Here is a 17,949-nt window from a genome sequence, read left to right on the forward strand (position 1 = left end):
AAGGCACAAACACCCAGTGTTCACTCTTGTGATTGTTGAAATTGGACTAGCCCGAGAATTAATGCCAAAATAGTTATTCCACTAACTTAGAGCCATGATATTTCAAGAGCAAGAAATGGTCAGCCAGGATTGAATTAAAAGTCAATTGAACTTTTGAATTTCTTTTAATTGACCATAAAGCAAATGTTAAGTTAGGCCTACTCAATAAACACAATCTACAGTTCCATTTTAGTTCTTTGCTTTTCCACAGCACTCCGAAGTGGTCTTTACCTTCGATAATGTAGAAAATGTTGTTTGTTACCAAAGGTATGTGTTACTCATGACAAAACATTAAAGGCATACAGTAGCAGATCAAGATAGTTAGGGCAAAGGTCAAAGTGACAGTAGGATAGAAGTGGGTCAAAAAGTGTTCTGAAACAATGTGGCAAATGAACCGAACTGATTCTAGTTTAGCGTGGATGTTCCTGTGTAGTGGGGTAATATTTATTATATGCATATTACATGTCCTTCATATGCGACCCGTAAAAAATGCAATAAAAATTAATTGTCAATGAAGAAAATTTAGCAATATTACAGCAAGAATATTGTTGCATTAAAGTAATAGAAAATCAAGAAAGGTCTGAGAATGGAATTCGAAATACAAGTGTATTTAATTACTTTGTCAAATCAATGAAATCACATATAAGGCATAAAGCTTAAGTTACAAGGCAATACTGACATTAACAAGGCATCTAATATCTAGGCATTATCAGACAGGGAGAGAGAGCGAAGTCATAGGCCATGTCCCAAGAGTCCCTGGTGAGGAGACAGAAAGAAAGAGAGAGTGTCAGGAACAAAGAAAGAGAAAGAACAATGAATCTAAAACGCTTCTATAAGCATCTGACTTGTTTGGATTTTTTGTTTGTTTATGGATCACATTACTCCAGTACTAGCCTCTCTACACTGGCATCCTGTTAAGGCAAGGGCTGATTTCAAGGTTTTACTGCTAACCTACAAAGCATTACATGGGCTTGCTCCAACGTATCTTTCCGATTTGGTCCTACCGTACATACCTACATGTACGCTACGGTCACAAGACACAGGCCTCCTTACTGACCCTAGAATTTCTAAGCAAACAGCTGGAGGCAGGGCTTTCTCCTATAGAGCTCCATTTTTATGGAATGGTCTGCCTACCCATGTGAGAGACGGAAACTCGGTCTCAACCTTTAAGTCTTTATTGAAGACTCATCTCTTCAGTAGGTCCTATGATTGAGTTTAGTCTGGCCCAGGAGTGTGAAGGGTGAACGGAAAGGCACTGGAGCAACGGACCACCCTTGCTGTCTCTGCCTGGCCGGTTCCCCTCTCTCCACTGGGATTCTCTGCCTCTAACCCTGTTACAGGGGCTGAGTCACTGGCTTACTGGTGCTCTTCCATGCCGTCTCCAGGAGGGTGGGTTGAGTCACTGATGTGATCTTCCTGTCCGGGTTGGTGCCCCCCCCTTGGGTTGTGCAGTGGCGGAGATCTTTGTGGGCTATACTTGGCCTTGTCCCAGGATGGTAAGTTGGTGATTGAAGATATCCCTCTAGTGGTGTGGGGGCTGTGCTTTGGCAAAGTGGGTGGGGCTATATCCTGTCTGTTTGGCCCTGTCCGGGGGTATCGTCGGACGGGGCCACAGTGTCTCCCGACCCTCCTGTCTCAGCTTCCAGTATTTATGCTGCAGTAGTTTATGTGTCGGGGGGCTAGGGTCAGTCTGTTATATCATGGAATATTTCTCCTGTCTTATCCAGTGTCCTGTGTGAATGTAAGTATGCTCTCTCTCTCTCTCCCCTTCTTTCCTTCTTTACTTTTTTCTTTCCTTCTTTACTTCTCTCTCTCGGAGGACCTGAGCCCTAGGACCATGCCTCAGGACTACCTGGCATGATGACTCCTTGCTGCCCCCAGTCCACCTGGCCGTGCTGCTGCTCCAGTTTCAACTGTTCACCGGACATGCTAGCTGTCCCAGACCTGCTGTTTTCAACTCTCTAGAGACAGCAGGAGCAGTAGAGATACTCTGAATGATCGGCCATGAAAAGCCAACTGACATTTACTCCTGAGGTGCTGACCTGTTGCACCCTCTACAACCACTGTGATTATTATTATTTGACCCTGCTGGTCATCTATGAACATTTGAACATCTTGGCCATGTTCTGTTATAATCTCCACCCGGCACAGCCAGAAGAGGACTGGCCATGCCTCATAGCCTGGTTCCTCTCTAGGTTTCTTCCTAGGTCCTGTCCTTTCTAGGGAGTTTTTCCTAGCCACTGTGCTTCTACACCTGCATTGCTTGCTGTTTGGAGTTTTAGGCTGGGTTTCTGTACAGCAATTTGTGACATCATATCACGTTCGTCAAAACGAGGAGACCAAGGCGCAGCGTGATAAGCATACATTCTTCTTTATTTACACGAAGAACACCAAACAAACTAACAAAACAACGAACGTGAAGCTTTAAGACACGAGTGCTGACAGTCAACTACACATAGACAATACAAAAACTAAACCAACCACCCTTGTCACACCCTGACCTAACCAAAATAATGAGGAAAACAATGATAACTAAGGTCAGGACGTGACAGTACCCCCCCCAAAGGTGTGGACTCCCGGCCGCAAACCTAAACCTATATGGGAGGGTCTGGGTGGGCATCTAACCTTGGTGGCGGCTCTGGTTCTGGACGCCGCCCCCCTTCCTTACACTGAGTCCGCTCTTGTATCACTGACTGACCCGTGGATCATCGTCGGATGCTCTGGACTGCGAATCCTCGCCGTAGGCCCCGGGCTGGGGACCCTCGCTGTGTGGATCGTCGCCGAATGTTCTGGACTGGGGACCGTCGCTGGAGACCCCGGACTGTGGCCCGTCGCTGGAGGTTCCGGACTGGGGCCCGTCGCTGGAGGTTCCGGACTGGGGACCGTCGCTGGGAGGAGGAACAGGGCGTCCTGGACTGCCGAGGTGCACTGTAGGCCTGGTGCGTGATGCCGGAACTGGTGGTACCAGACTGGGGACACGCACCTCAGGGCGAGTGCGAGGAGCAGGAACAGGGCGTACTGGACCCTGGAGGCGCACTGTAGGCCTGGTGCGTGGTGCCGGAACTAGTGATACTGGGCTGGAGACACGCACCTCAGGGCAAGTGCGGGGAGGAACAGGGCGTACTGGGCTCTGATGGCACACAGGAAGCCTGGTGCGTGGTGTTGGCACTGGTGGTACTGGGCTGGTGACACGCACCTCAGGGCGAGTGCGGGGAGGAGGCACAGGATACACTGGACCGTGGAGACACATTGGAGATCCAGAACATAGAGCTGGCTCAATACGTCGTGGCTGGATGCCCATTCTAGCCCGGCAAATGCGAGGAGCTGGAATAGAGCGCACCGGGCAAGAATAGCGCACTGGAGACACCATGCGCATCTCTGCATAACACGGTGCCTGACCAGTTACACGCTCCCCACGGTAAGCACGAGGAGTTGGCTCAGGTCTCCTACCTGACTCAGCCAATCTATTCTCCTCTATTTCTCCTTGATACTCCCCCAGCTGTGTCCAGGGTCCTGCTCCATCAAATATCTCCTCCCAGGTCCATCTCCCCATTAAGCGCAGTTCCTCCTTTTCACGCTGCTTGGTCCTTGTTTGGTTGGTTATTTTGTCACAATGAGGAGACCAAGGCGCCAAGAATACATTCTTCTTTATTTACACAAAGAACACTAAACAAACTAACAAAACAACAAAACTAACGTGAAGCTGACAGGCAACTACACATAGACAATACAAAAACTAAACCAACCACCCTTGTCACACCCTGACCTAACCAAAATAATAAAGAAAACAAAGATAACTAAGGTCAGGGCGTGACACATCAGCTGATGTAAGAAGGGCTTTATAAATACATTTGATTGATTGATTGAAAATCTGAGTTGTTGACCAATCGTATTACAGAAAAGTTAACCGCCTCCTGTTTATATTGATCATCCTTGAGATGATTCTACAACTTGATTGGAGTCCACTTGTGCTAAATTCAATTGATTGGACACACCTGTCTATATAAGGTCCCACAGTTGACAGTGCATGTCAGAGCAAAAACCAAGCCATGAGGTCAAAGGAATTGTCCGTGGAGCTCCAAGACAGGATTGTGTTGAGGCACAGATCTGGGGAACGGTACCAAAACATTTCTGCGGCATTGAAGGTCCCCTAGAATACAGTGGCCTCCATCATTCTTAAATGGAAGAACTTTGGAACCACCAAGACTCTTTCTAGAGCTGGCCGCTCGGCCAAACTGAGCAATCTTATGGAGGTGACCAAGAACCTGAAGGTCACTCTGACAGAGCTCCTCTTTGGAAATGAGAGAACCTTCCAGAAGCCCAACTCTCTGCAGCACTCCACCAATCAGGCCTTTATGGTAGAGTGGCCAGACGGAAGCCACTAATCAGTACAAAGCACATGACAGCCCACTTGGAGTTTGCCAAAAGTCACCTAAAGGACTCTCAGACCATGACAAACTAGATTCTCTGGTCTGATGAAACCAAGATTGAACTGTTTGGCCTGAATTCCAAGCGTCACGTCGGAAGGAAACCTGGCACCATCCCTACGGTGAAGTATGGTGGTGGCAGCATCATGCTGTGGGGATGTTGTTTAGCAACAAGGACTGGGAGCCTTGTCAGGATCGAGGGAAAGATGGAGCAAAGTACAGAGAGATCCTTGATGAAAACCTGCTCCAAAGAGCTCAGGACCTCAGACTGGAGCGAAGGTTCACCTTCCAACAGGACAATGACCCTAAGCATTTAGCCAAGACAGAGCAGGATTGGCTTCGGGACAAATCTCTGAATGCCCTTCAGTGGCCCAGCCAGAGCCCGGACTTGAACCCGATGGGGTCTGAATACTTATGTACATGTGATTTCAGCTTTTATTCTTTATAAATTTGCAAAAAAATCTAAAAAACTGTTTTTGCTTTGTCATTATATGGTATTGTGTGTAGATTGATGGGTGGGGGGACTATTTAAATCAATTTTAGGCCGTAACATAACAAAATGTGGAAAAGGTCAAGGAGTCTGAATACTTCCCGAATGCACCGTTGGATCATGTCCCCCCTGTCCCCCCTGTCCTATTCATTGTGATCTGAAAGGCAAAACTGATTCTAGATCGGTAGGCTACGCCTGCCCTGAGAAACTTTGAGAATATGGGCCATCAAGGAGAGACTGCTGCACTGCTTAAGTCACAAGACATCATTGTCAGGGTGATGCGTCTACTCAACTGGGTCTCCAGTCATGGATGATAAAATACACTGGAAGAAGAGCAGCTCAGCACAGCAACCAAAACCCTTCTTCAGAAAATCTACAAAATCAGTGCTAGTTAGAAAAGACAAGTGCGAGTTTAAAGACACCATCTCTCTTTCTCTCACTAACTGAGTGCTATAAGAAGGTATTAATTTAACATTCATCTTTAAGGTTGCTGCCCCTATCATTGCCAAGCCTATCGGCAACATTTTTAACCTGTCTCTCCTTTCCGGAGAGGTTCCCATTGCTTGGAAGGCAGCCACGGTTCATCCATTATTTAAAGGGGGAGATCAAGCTGATCCTAAATGTTATAGGCCTATTTCTATTTTGCCCTGTTGATCTAAAGTGTTGGAAAAACGTGTCAATAATCAACTGACTGGTTTTCTTGATATAGTATTCTCTCGGGTATGCAATCTGGTTTCCACTCAGGTTATGGATGTGTCACTGCAACCTTAAGGGTCCTCAATGATGTCACCGTTGCCCTTGATTCTAAGCAATATTGTGCTGCTATTTCTATTGACTTGGCCAAAGCTTTTGATACGGTAGACCATTCCATTCTTGTGGGCCGGCTAAGGAGCATTGGTGTCTCCGAGGGGTCTTTGGCCTGGTTTGCTAACTACCTCTCTCAAAGATTGCAGTGTATAAAGTCAGAAAATCTGCTGTCTCAGCCACTGACTGTCACCAAGGCAGTACCCCAAGGCTCGATCCTAGGCCCGATCCTAGGCCCCATCCTAGGGAGCTCTCTCATCCATTTATAGGCAGATGATACAGTCTTATACTCAGCTGGCCCCTCCCCAGATGTTGTGTTAAATGCTCTACAATAAAGCTTGCTTAGTGTCCAACAAGCTTTCTCGACCCTTAACCTTGTTCTGAACACCTCCAAAACAAAGGTTGTTTGGTAAGAAGAATGCCCCTCCTCCCACAGGTGTTATTACTACCTCTGAGGGTTTAGAGCTTAGGTAGTCACTTCATACAAGTACTTGGGAGTATGGCTAGATGGTGCACTGTCCTTCTCTCAGCAGGTATCAAAGTTGCAGGCTAAAGTTAAATCTAGACTTGGTTTCTTCTGTCGTAATCGATCCTCTTTCACCCCAGCTGCCAAACTAACCCTGATTCAGATGACCATCCTACCCATGCTAGATTATGGAGACATAATTTATAGATCGGCAGGTAATGGTGCTCTTGAGCAGCTAGATGTTCTTTACCAGTCGGCCATCAGATTTGCCACCAATGTTCCTTATAGGACACATCCCTGCACTCTATACGTCGCTTATTTATGAAACCCTCTTAGGCCTCACTCCCCCCTATCTGAGATGTCCACTGCAACCCTCACCCTCCACATACAACACTCGTGCTGCCAGTCACATTCTGTTAAAGGTCCCCAAAGCACACACATCCCTGGGTCGCTTCTCTTTTCAGTTCGCTGCAGCTAGCGACTGGAACGAGCTGCAACAAACACTCAAACTGGACAGTATTATCTCAATCTCTTCATTCAAAGACTCAATCATGGACACTCTTACTGACAGTTGTGGCTGCTCTGTGTGATGTATTGTTGTCTACCTTTTTGCCCTTTTTTGCTGTTGTCTGTGCCCAATGTTTGTACCATGTTTTGTGCTGATACCATGCTGTGTTGCTACCATGTTGTTGTTTTGCTGTGTTGCTACCATGCTGTGTTGTCATGTGTTGCTGCCTTGCTATGTTGTTGTCTAAGGTCTCTTTTTATGTAGTGTAGTGTTGTCTCTCTTGTCGTGATGTGTGTTTTGTCCTATATTTATATTGTATTTATAATTTATTTTTTAATCCCAGGCCCCCTTGCCCGCAGTAGGCCTTTTGCCTTTTGGTAGGCCGTCATTGTAAATGAGAATGTGTTCTTAAAACTTCTTATGGATAGGCGAGACGCTAACGTCTCAACTGGCCAATTGCTGGGGGAAATGCAGAGCGCCAGATTCAAATAAAATGCTATAAAATTCAAACTTTCATTAAATCACACATGTAAGATACTCAATTAAAGCTACACTCGTTGTGAATCCAGCCAACATGTCAGATTTTTTAAATGCTTTTCGGCGAAAGCATAAGAAGCTATTATTTGATAGCCTGCACCATCTGCACCAGCAGTAAACAAAGGAGCTAGCATAGAAGGCGCTACACAAAATGCTGAAATAAAATATAAAACATGCATTACCTTTGACAAGCTTCTTTTGTTGGCACTCCAATATGTCCCATATATATATATATCGAAAATGTCCATTTATAAGGCACGTTTGATCCAGAAAAAAAACTCTTACAAAAACGCAACGTCACTACAAAATATTTCAAAAGTTGCTTATAAACTTTGCCAAAATATTTCAAACTACTTTTGTAATACAACGTTAGGTATTTTTAAACGTTAATAATCGATCAAATTGTAGACGGGGCAATCTGTATTCAATACAGGAAAGAAAAGAAACCAGCACTGCTTTTCACGTCTTGCGCAACTCACAAAAGTTTCTCCAGTCCCGAGTTGGCCTACTTCTTCATAGCACAAAGGAATAACCTCAACCATATTCTAAAGACTGGCGACATCCAGTGGAAGCGCTAGGAACTGACACTAGGTTCCTATTAAATATCCAATGGCAAAGACAATATAGGGAACAGAGAGGGGGAAAAAAACAATTCTGAACAGTTAGTCCTCTGGGTTTTGCCTGCTACATCAGTTCTGTTATACTCACAGACATGATTCAAACAGTTTTAGAAACTTCAGAGTGTTTAATATCCAAATCTATGAATAATATGCATATCTTCTATTCTGGCATGAGTAGCAGGAAGTTGAAATTGGGCACGCCATTTATCCAAAAGTGGAAATTCTTCCCCCTTTGGATGAATTCTGTCCAAAATTGCTAATATATGCATATAATAATTATTATTGGATAGAAAACACTCTAAAGCTTCTAAAACCGTTTGAATTGTGTCTGTAAGTATAGCAGAACTCACAGGGCAGGCAATCTTCCAAACTATTTTTGGGAGCCTGAAACTTGGGGCAACTTTGACGTCGTCGCCTCCACCCTTCCCAACCAGCTATGGATCTGGAGACACTTTCTGTGTCTTCCACTAGATGTCCTCATCCAGTACAGCGTTTAATTGTGCAAATCCCGCGAGTTTTGACCCTTTGGGAGGCGAAAGAGTGGATGTCGCGAGAAAATACCTGGAGACTAGAGCGCGCTTTTAGGACAGACCTTCCTTTGTTCCAGAATGCCTGAGAAGAAGCACGATTGTTGCGATAGATTTGAGAATTGTTTTGTACGTTTAGAACATCCTAAACCTCGATTCTGCACTTAGTTTGACCAGTTTAGTCGACATATAACATGTAATTTTGAAGTTTTAATGCGCAACTGTTCGAGACCAGAAGTCCAGAGACCAGAAGTCATTTTGGATGCATTTCAGCTGGAACTTGATATGCTAATACAAAGACACACGACTTGAAACCAAACAATGTTTTGGGTAAGTATGACTCCTTCCACTACATTCTGATCGAAGACCATCAAAGGTAAGGGAATATTTATGTTGTAATTTTGTGTTTCTGTTGACTCCAACATAGCGGAGAAATATTGCTTATGTCTGAGCGCCGTCTCAGATTATTGAATAGTGAACGATTTCTGTAACATTAAAAATAAATATGACAAAGCGATTGCATTAAGAAGCAGTGTATCTTTCTAACTATATGTAGAACATGTATATTTACTCAAAGTTTATGATGTGTATTGCTGTTATCTGGCGTTATCTGGCGGAGTTATCTATAATTTCTCCGGACATTTTTTAGCATTTTCTGAACATATGGCGTCAATGTAAACTGAGATTTATGGATATAAATTGCATATTATTGAAAAAAACATAAATGTACTGTGTAACATGGCCTATTACTGTCATCTGATGAAGATTTTCAAAAGGTTAGTGAATTATTTTTCTTTTAATCCTGCGTTTCTGATTGCATCTTTTGTTCGACAAAATGGCTGTATATCGTCTGTGTCTTTGGTGGTGGTTTGACATAAATATGTGCTATGTTTTCGCCGTAAAACATTTTAGAAATCTGACACGCTGGCTAGATGAACAAGGTGTTTATCTTTCATTTGAGCTATTGGACTTGTTAATGTGTGGAGGTTAAATATGTCTAAGAATATTTTTGCATTCTGTGCGCCACTGTTTCAGTTGAGGGGGGGTGTGGTACCCCTTGGGGAACCTGTACCGTCAACAGGTTAAGAGGTTAACTGACTTGCCTAGTTAAATAAAGGTTAAATAAAATAAAATAAATACATCTAAATGTAAATCTGAACACCTTGCTAAAGTTGACAGGATATCACAGGGATCCTCAGTGGCACAAATCTGAGAGTAATCCAATCCCCAGGGTCCCCAGCACAGGTGCCCATGCTCTGCCAGACATATTGTAGATGCTGACAACCCTTCGTGACAGTGACTGAGTTGTACTACCCTGTTAAAAATCTTTCCCATGATCCTGACGGATCTTGAAAGATCGAGATTATAACCAGGGCAGAGCTGTTTTTCTTTTCAACCAAAGATGACATTAAAAGAGTATGTGACTCAATTGTGTGAAGTCTAATAAAAACCATTGAGCAGACCCCTTACACAAACGTTTCTAAAAAAGCTATATAGAGCCATGCCAACAAACAAAAGCTTACAGTGGCCTAATCCCTTGAATATTAGTCCTCTGATGCACTTTAAAAACGGGGAGCAAAACATTTAGTCATGCTCGCTCGCTCACTCGCACACAGGCACAGACATGCACACAAGCAAGCACACACACTTTCATCACCACCAATACTATTTGGTGTAAACGGCAGAGTAACAGAATGTCTGTATGTCTGGAGGGTTCAGCCTAGGTGAAATGCATCAGGTCTTTAAAGCGCTAACTGACATGTCATTTAATGGATTTCCAGGGTGATAGCCATGCCTCGTCATCCTATCAGTTAGACAGATGGTCAGTCAGAAAACAAGGTCAGGTCACATCAATGCACTAAACTGTAGGTCTGGGTCTGGTTAAACGGATATTTAAATGTCTATGTTTTGTAGTAAAAAAAGACACAGCAAGATCATTTTTTTCCAATGGCATCATCTGGTGTGAATCATGTGATTTTAATCAATTGTGAGTAGTCATTACCTACTAATTGGTTAAAATCACATGATTCACATACTGTACATTGTTGATGTAGGAGTAGTGCTGGAGATCATGAATATTAAGGTTGAACATTTCTGTTCAAGCCATCATCACAACTAGCTATGCAAATAAATGTGTGTTCTACAGTAAATAAAGTGACGTAATGAATTGAAATGTGGTTGAGGTCGATTTGACATCTAAAATTGTATCATCTAAAGATGTATTATTATTAGTGAATTTTATGATGCAACCAGCTCCATCGGTCAATTAAGAATTGAAGCATAAGGCATATGTGTTAATGCAAAAAAAAAATAGTCATTGCTCTTTTAAGAGATGAAAGGCAGCTCAAGAGGCATCCTTTTTTGTTTGTATCTTTGTGAGTGCAAAGCCCATGGCATCCTGCTGTGTTATCATCAGCCCCACCCCCACTGCATCTCTGGGTTACTGCAGTTTGCTGACCGATAGTAACCAGCTGAGAGCAACTCAGACTCTCTTAGTTGCTGCTGCAGATGACTTGCTACAGAGTTTTTCTCAGTTTCCTTATCTTATGTATTACCAAGATTTGCAGGACAGCTCGGCGGCCCGGTTTACATTTCAGTCAACCAGGAACAATACAGGCTGTAATGTTGCCCAGGCCTAAAGCCTGGCAGGGACAACGGCATCCGGTCAAGTCCACAAGGTCAGACAGAAGTTCCCATTATCGAAATCAAATGTCCAATCAATTTAGATGACCTACGTTTCCTCCATGCTCATGGTTGATTAATTTATATATATATAAAACATTAATACATGTGCATCACTGCATCTAACTGTAGGCTGACTTTTAATGATTAGATGACATGTTTGTATTCTCTGCACTTTTTTATCTTAATGTTGTCTGTATGTTTCTCTGATCTCGTCTACGCTTCGAGAGGGAGACAGATGGACAGGCGCACAGACAGACAGAAGGCGCAGGTCTGCATGCCAATGAACATCCAGATGGAGAGTGCTAATGAAGACAACAGTGCTTTGCTGTGATGGGAGGAGGGCCCCTCCAGTGAAGAAATGCCAGAGTAACTAGCCAGCTGTGCAGTTCTGTCAACACAGATTCACAGAAACGCTACCACCAGCACCCAATCCCAAACGTAAAGCAACCTCGCTAACAACTCTCTCACTCTGGTCTTGTGGGAGAGCCATCACTTACCCAGAGGGAGTAATGATGTGCCTATTCAAAAGGCTACCAAGTAATATCTTACTTTGTTTACAGTAATTTGTATGATGGCACATCTTTGAAGCAATAGCCTTCCATCCCTCTCAACATCAAATCAGACTTTTATAATGGTTGGTGATTCTTAAAATACTCAGTGGGATCGGAGTGTTGTCAGGCAGCCGATTTCTCTAAAAGGTGATTTGAGTTTCCTAACTGGAGCTTACAGTATGTGTTATCTGAACACTAGTACAAGCTTCACTGAACCACAATAAGATCCATGCTAAATCAAACCTAGCTATTTCTTCCTACAAATATGCAAATCTGCATTTATTTATGATAATCCACCAGACAAAGTAATCATCATGTCTAATTTAATTTTAAAAATTGCCAGCAAAATTTGAAGAGCAAGCGGTACGTAGAATTTCACTAGGCTGCAGTTTTCTGTAGTACACTACATACAGAGGAAAATAATTACACTTTCAGTTGGAAAGGGGGATACCTAGTCAGTTGTCCAACTGAATGTACTGAAATGTGTCAACCGTGGGTTAACTGCCTTGCAGAATGACAGATTTTTGCCTTGTCAGATCAGGGATTCCTTTCGATTACAACCTTTTGGTTACTGGCCCAACGCTCTAAGCACTAGGCTACCTGCCTCCCCAAATGTAAGTACATAATTGTAACAATTGACCTACTATTGATTGACTTAATATTCAAATAAACTGGTGAAGGGAATGTAGGGAAACTGAAATCCATTTTACCAAATTTATACCAGCATGTCAACTTTGAAACTAGAGGTGACAAACTCTTTATCACCTTTACTCCACACACAGAAACGCATACAAGGCTCTCCCTCGCCCTCCTTTTGGCAAATCTGACCATAACGCTATTCTCCTTCTTCCTGCTTACAAGCAAAAATTCAAACAGGAAGTACCAGTGATCTGTATTCAGCGCAAGTGGTCAGATGAAGCGGCTGCTAAGCTACAGGAGTGTTTCGCTAGCACAGACTGGAATATGTTCTGGGAATCATCTGATAACATTACCACATCAGTCACACGCTTCATTAATAAGTGCATCGATGTCGTCATACCCAAAGTGACCGTACGTACATAACCCAAACAGAAGCCATGAAAGCTACCGCTTTCAAGGAGCAGGACACTAATCCAGACGCTTATTAAAAAAATAATGCTACAATCTCGGACGAGCCATCAAACAGGCAAGACATCAATACAGAACTAAGATTGAATCATACTACACTGATGTTCGTCGAATGTGGCAGGGTTTGAAAACGATCACGGATTACAAAAGGAAACGCGGCTGTGAGCTGCCTATTGACGCCAGCCTACCTGACATGCTAAATTCCTTCTATGCTCGCTCCGAGACAAGCAACACTGAACCATGCATGAAAGCACCAGCTGTTCCGGACAACTCTGTGATCTCGCTCTCCATGGCCGATGTGAGTAAGACCTTAAACAGGTTAATATTCACAAGGCCGTGGGGCCAGATGGATTACCAGGATGCGTACTCAGAGCATGAGAAAATTGTTAATTGACTACAGCTCAGCTTTCAATACCATATGCCCTCCAAACTCATCACTAAGCTCAGGATCATGGGACTGAACATCGCCCTCTGCAGCTTGACCCTGAATTTCCTGACGGGCCACCCAAAGGTGGTGAGTGTAGGCAACAACACATCCAGCACGCTGACCCTCATATGGCGGCCCCTCAGGGGCTTTCAAACACTCACAAACTTCTTGTTAACAAACTATAGTTTTGGCAAGTCGGTTAGGACATCTACTTTGTGCATGACTGTCACGTCCTGTCCTTAGTTCCTTTTTTATGTCTCTATTTTAGTTTGGTCAGGGCGTGAGTTGGGGAGGGCATTCTATGTTTTTGTTCTATGTTTTGTATTTCTGTTTTTGGCCTGGTATGGTTCCCAATCAGAGGCAGCTGTCAATTGTTGTCTCTGATTGAGAACCATACTTAGTGGGAAAACAGGCTGCCTATGATTTGTGGGTAGTTGTTTTCTGTCTCTGTGTCTGCACCAGACAAAACTCTTTCGTTTTCATTAGTTCTCTTGTTGTTTTGTGTTCAGTTTAAATAAACATTAACATGGACACGTACCACGCTGCATTTTGGTCCGATCTTGACTACTCTTCCTCAGATGACGAGGGATACCATTAGAATGACACAAGTACTTTTTCCAACAATTGTTTACAGACGTATAATTTCACTTATAATTCACTGTATCACAATTCCAGTGGGTCAGAAGTTTACATACACAAAGTTGACTGTGCCTTTAAACAGCTTGGAAAATTCCAGAAAAATGTCATGGCTTTAGAATCTTCTGATAGGCTAATTGACATCATTTGAGTCAATTGGAGGTGTACCTGTGGATGTATTTCAAGGCCTACCTTCAAACTCAGTGCCTCGTTGCTTGACATCATGGGAAGATTAAAAGAAATCAGCCATGACCTCGGAAAGAAAATGGTTCATCCTTGGGAGCAATTTCCAAACGCCTGAAGGTACCTCGTACATCTGTACAAACAATAGTACGCAAGTATAAACACCATGCGACTACGCAGACGTCATACCGCTCAGCAAGGAGACGCGTTATGTTTCATAAAGATGAACGTACTTTGGTGCGAAAAGTGCAACTTAATCCCAGAACAGCAGCAAAGGACCTTGTTAAGATGCTGGAGGAAACAGGTACAAAAGTATCTATATCCACAATTAAATGAGTCCCATAGCGACATACCCTGAAAGGCCGCTCAGCAAGGAAGAAGCCACTGTTCCAAAACCACCATAAAAACACCAGATCGTACTTTTTGGAGAAATGTCGACTGGTCTGATTAAACAAAAATAGAACTGTTTGGCCATAATGACCATTGTTATGTTTGGAGGAAAAAGGGGGAGGCTTGCAAGCTGAATAACACCATCCCAACCGTGAAGCACGGGGCAGCAGCATCATGTTGTGGAGGTGCTTTGCTGCAGGAGGGACTGGTGCACTTCACAAAATAGATGGCTTCATGAGGGAGGAAAATTGTGGATATATTGAAGCAACATCTCAAGACATCAGTTAAAGCTTGGTCGCAAATGGGTCTTCCAACTGGACAATGACCCCAAGCATAATTCCAAAGTTGTGGCAGGGACAACAAAGTCAACGTATTGGAGAGCCCTGACCTCAATCCCATAGAAAATGTGTGGGCAGAACTGAAAAAGTGTGTGTGAGCAAGGAGGCCAACTGACTTAACTCAGTTGCACCACCTCTGTCAGGAGGAATGGGCCAACTTATTGTGGGAAACTGTATTTATACTTCATTACTCTCTATCTATTTTTCTCTCTGCATTGTTGGGAAGGGCCCATACGCATTTTACTGTTAGTCTACACCTGTTGTTTACAAAGCATGTGACAGATAAAATGTGATTTGATTTGAAAAATAAGATTCCTGAGAAACGCCTATAATGCACCCACCTTTCTTTCTCCACCATGGTCCCTCTGGAACTGAGTAGCTGACATCTTTGAATTCAATGTTAACTGTTGGTCGATGTGGCAGGTAGGAAAAACGTTGGGCTTCAGTTAGACTGTTCTCCACTTTCTTGAGATGCCCATTTAATAATGGAGTATGTTGACTGCTCAAATGATTGGATACCACTTCATCAAGAGATACACATACAGTCCTGGGGTCCAGCATCAGATCAGGAGGCCCATTGGTGTTCTGGTGGTGATAGAGAGAGAGGTACAACAGATGGTTTGGGGTATAAAAATGATTGAATTATCAAAACATTGGCAAACAAAGTTGGGGTAGGTTACACCATTAAAACTGTGAATTGAGAAATGGCAGCCTCGCCACTTGTTTTGATATTAAAAGTTGAGAGATGAGACTAAGAAAATGTAACCCCTCTCAAATCCATAGACAATGTTTGTGATGGAAGTGATATGTTTGAAACGTGATGCTATGCATTGTTCATTTCCGATCTTGATATTCTTAAACAATGGAGTAAAAAAAACATATTTTGGCTTATGATAGACCAAGACAGTTGTGCTGAGCCTGAGAGGAATTTCTAAGTTATATTCTTCAAGAATCAAGGTCAATAATTGTAATTTGACCACTGAAAATATCCCAGATTGTAGGCAACAATCAAACTTGAATACAATAAAGATATCTTATAACACAATTCCTTGATATGAGATGTACATATGCATATACATTTCTGATAATTTCCCTTTCAGAATACGATTTAGGCAAAGTGCATATTGGCATAGGCTACTGTAGGCTACTGCAGAGTCGCCTAATCTGTTTCTATCTATAGGCAGAGTGCCGAGGTTACTATCGGACAAAGCTTACTCTGAGCACAAAGAAAAACAACAGCCATGCAATAATACTGATGAACTACATGGTATGTGTTAATTACATAATACACATTTGAGTAATAAAAAAAATAGATTATTGAAGAAAGACGGCAGTCATTCGAATCTATGGTTCATGGTTTATTCACAAAAAAAATGTTGGGTTGTTTGGTTAACCCAACTGCCGGGTTGCAGGCATTGGGTCACATAGTTGGATTGTTTTCTTTAAAAAGAGCACAGTTAGGTTGTTGATGCTGGGTTATTAAAATATGTACTATATGTAGTTTAGTAGGGGGTTTTGGTATTCCATGAGGCTTACAGAAGTGTATGAGTTCCCTAAAAGCCTATACAAATCACACTGTTGGGATAGATACCACTTTATTATAATATGTAATAAGTATTCCTAATATTCTAATAGAATTTGTAAAATGATAAACATTTTTAGAAAACATTTTATTTGCAATATGTAAACAGGAATGACATTTACTCTCACGGGTTGCCATTAATAAGTTATATCTGAAAGCCACACCTCCTGAAAATAACCTAGGGATTACATAAAGAAATACCCAGATGCTAGGTCAACCAAGCATGAAAGTAAAAGATACCCAACTGGCTGGTCAAAATAACCCAGCATGTGTTTTATCCAATATTTACCCAGTGCTGGGTTACCAAATGACCCAAATTGGATTGTTTGTAACCCAGCATTTATGGCCACAACAGGTTAAACAAAACTGACTAAATGAAAAACTTGCAGATTGATATATGTTGCCTAATAATTAGCAAATACTGTTATCGTTCTTGTAATTATCATGATTTGAAAATGCAAAACATATATTAAAGTATTTCCCACATTCATACAATCATAATCAGTCGTGGAAAAAGTACCCAATAGTCATACATGAGTAAAAGGAAATAGGAAATGACTCAAGAAATAAAGTGAAAGTCACCCAGTAACATAATACTTAAGTAAAAGTCTAAAAGTATTTGGTTTTAAATATACTCAAGTATCAAAACTAAATGTAATTGCAAAAATGAACTGAAGTATCAAATGTAAAAGTATAAATAATTTCAAATTCCTAATATTAAGCAAACCAGATGGCACAATTGTTCATGTTTTTTTTATTTTTTTACGGATAGCCAAGGGCACACTCCAACATAATTTAGAAAACAAAGCAATGTGTTTAGTGAGTCACCAGATCAGAGGCTGGTAGAGATGACCAGGGATGTTCTCTTGATAAGTGCGTGAAATGGTTCATTTCTGTCCTGCTAAGCATTCAAAATGTAAGGAGTACTTTTGGGTGTCAGTGAAAATGTATGGAGTAAGAAGTACATCACTTTCTTTAGGAATGTAGTAAAAGTAAAAGTTGTCAAAAATCGAAATAGTAAAGTACAGATACCACAAAAACTACTGAAGTAGCACTTTAAAGTATTTTTACTGAAATACTGTATACCACTGATCATAATGCATTTCAATCATTTGGCGAGGGGATATTACAGTACATATTCTCATCAAGGCTGCCTATTATGATGAACAGTTTTGGACATTATGATGAACAAGAAGAACTGATAGCAAAATGCTGATCAAACATTTTCATTTAAAGAAATGCACAACTTGCCAGCCCTTCATTGTAAATAAGCATTTTTTCTTAATCAACTTGCCTGGTTAAATAAAGGATAAATAAAAGGATAAAAAAAAGTGTCATTAAAGAAAATACCATCAATATTATCACAACACATTGACACAATCACGTTTTCATGTTTAATGAATAAGAGCGTTTTCTTACCATTAGGATGGAGTTAGTGTCAGTGGCGTTATTCACAGAAAATGCTGCCATAAGACATGCCATTCCCCCTCCAAAAATGGATCCAATAAATTGACAAAAATATTCCACCTAAAAACCTGCACAAATCTGTTGCATCGCCGCTTGGTATGCGCTGAGCACCTAAAAAAGGTGTTCACTCTTCCTAGTTCTCTCCCGCGTGTCTTACCTGCCCTG

The 17,949-nt window shown here is 42.1% G+C and overlaps 1 protein-coding gene across 2 annotated transcripts in view; it reads right to left on the minus strand.

The window, feature by feature from the left end:
* The window catches only part of LOC118397012 (ATP-binding cassette sub-family G member 1), a 39,322-nt gene that overhangs the window by 20,779 nt on the left and 594 nt on the right, over positions 1-17,949 (minus strand). The window contains exons 1-2 of one of the 2 annotated variants that reach the window (XM_035791398.2): positions 17,737-17,880; positions 15,077-15,320 (exon numbers count right to left, since the gene is read on the minus strand). In XM_035791398.2, coding sequence (XP_035647291.1) covers positions 15,077-15,320; positions 17,737-17,799 — 307 coding nt within the window. In that variant the 5' untranslated portion in view covers positions 17,800-17,880. Of the gene's footprint in view, positions 1-15,076; positions 15,321-17,736; positions 17,881-17,949 lie in introns of those variants that run through there. The other variant, XM_035791399.2, reaches the window with a different exon arrangement.

This window comes from Oncorhynchus keta, chromosome 18, assembly GCF_023373465.1.
Source record: "Oncorhynchus keta strain PuntledgeMale-10-30-2019 chromosome 18, Oket_V2, whole genome shotgun sequence".
In the NCBI taxonomy this organism is placed as follows: domain Eukaryota; kingdom Metazoa; phylum Chordata; class Actinopteri; order Salmoniformes; family Salmonidae; genus Oncorhynchus; species Oncorhynchus keta.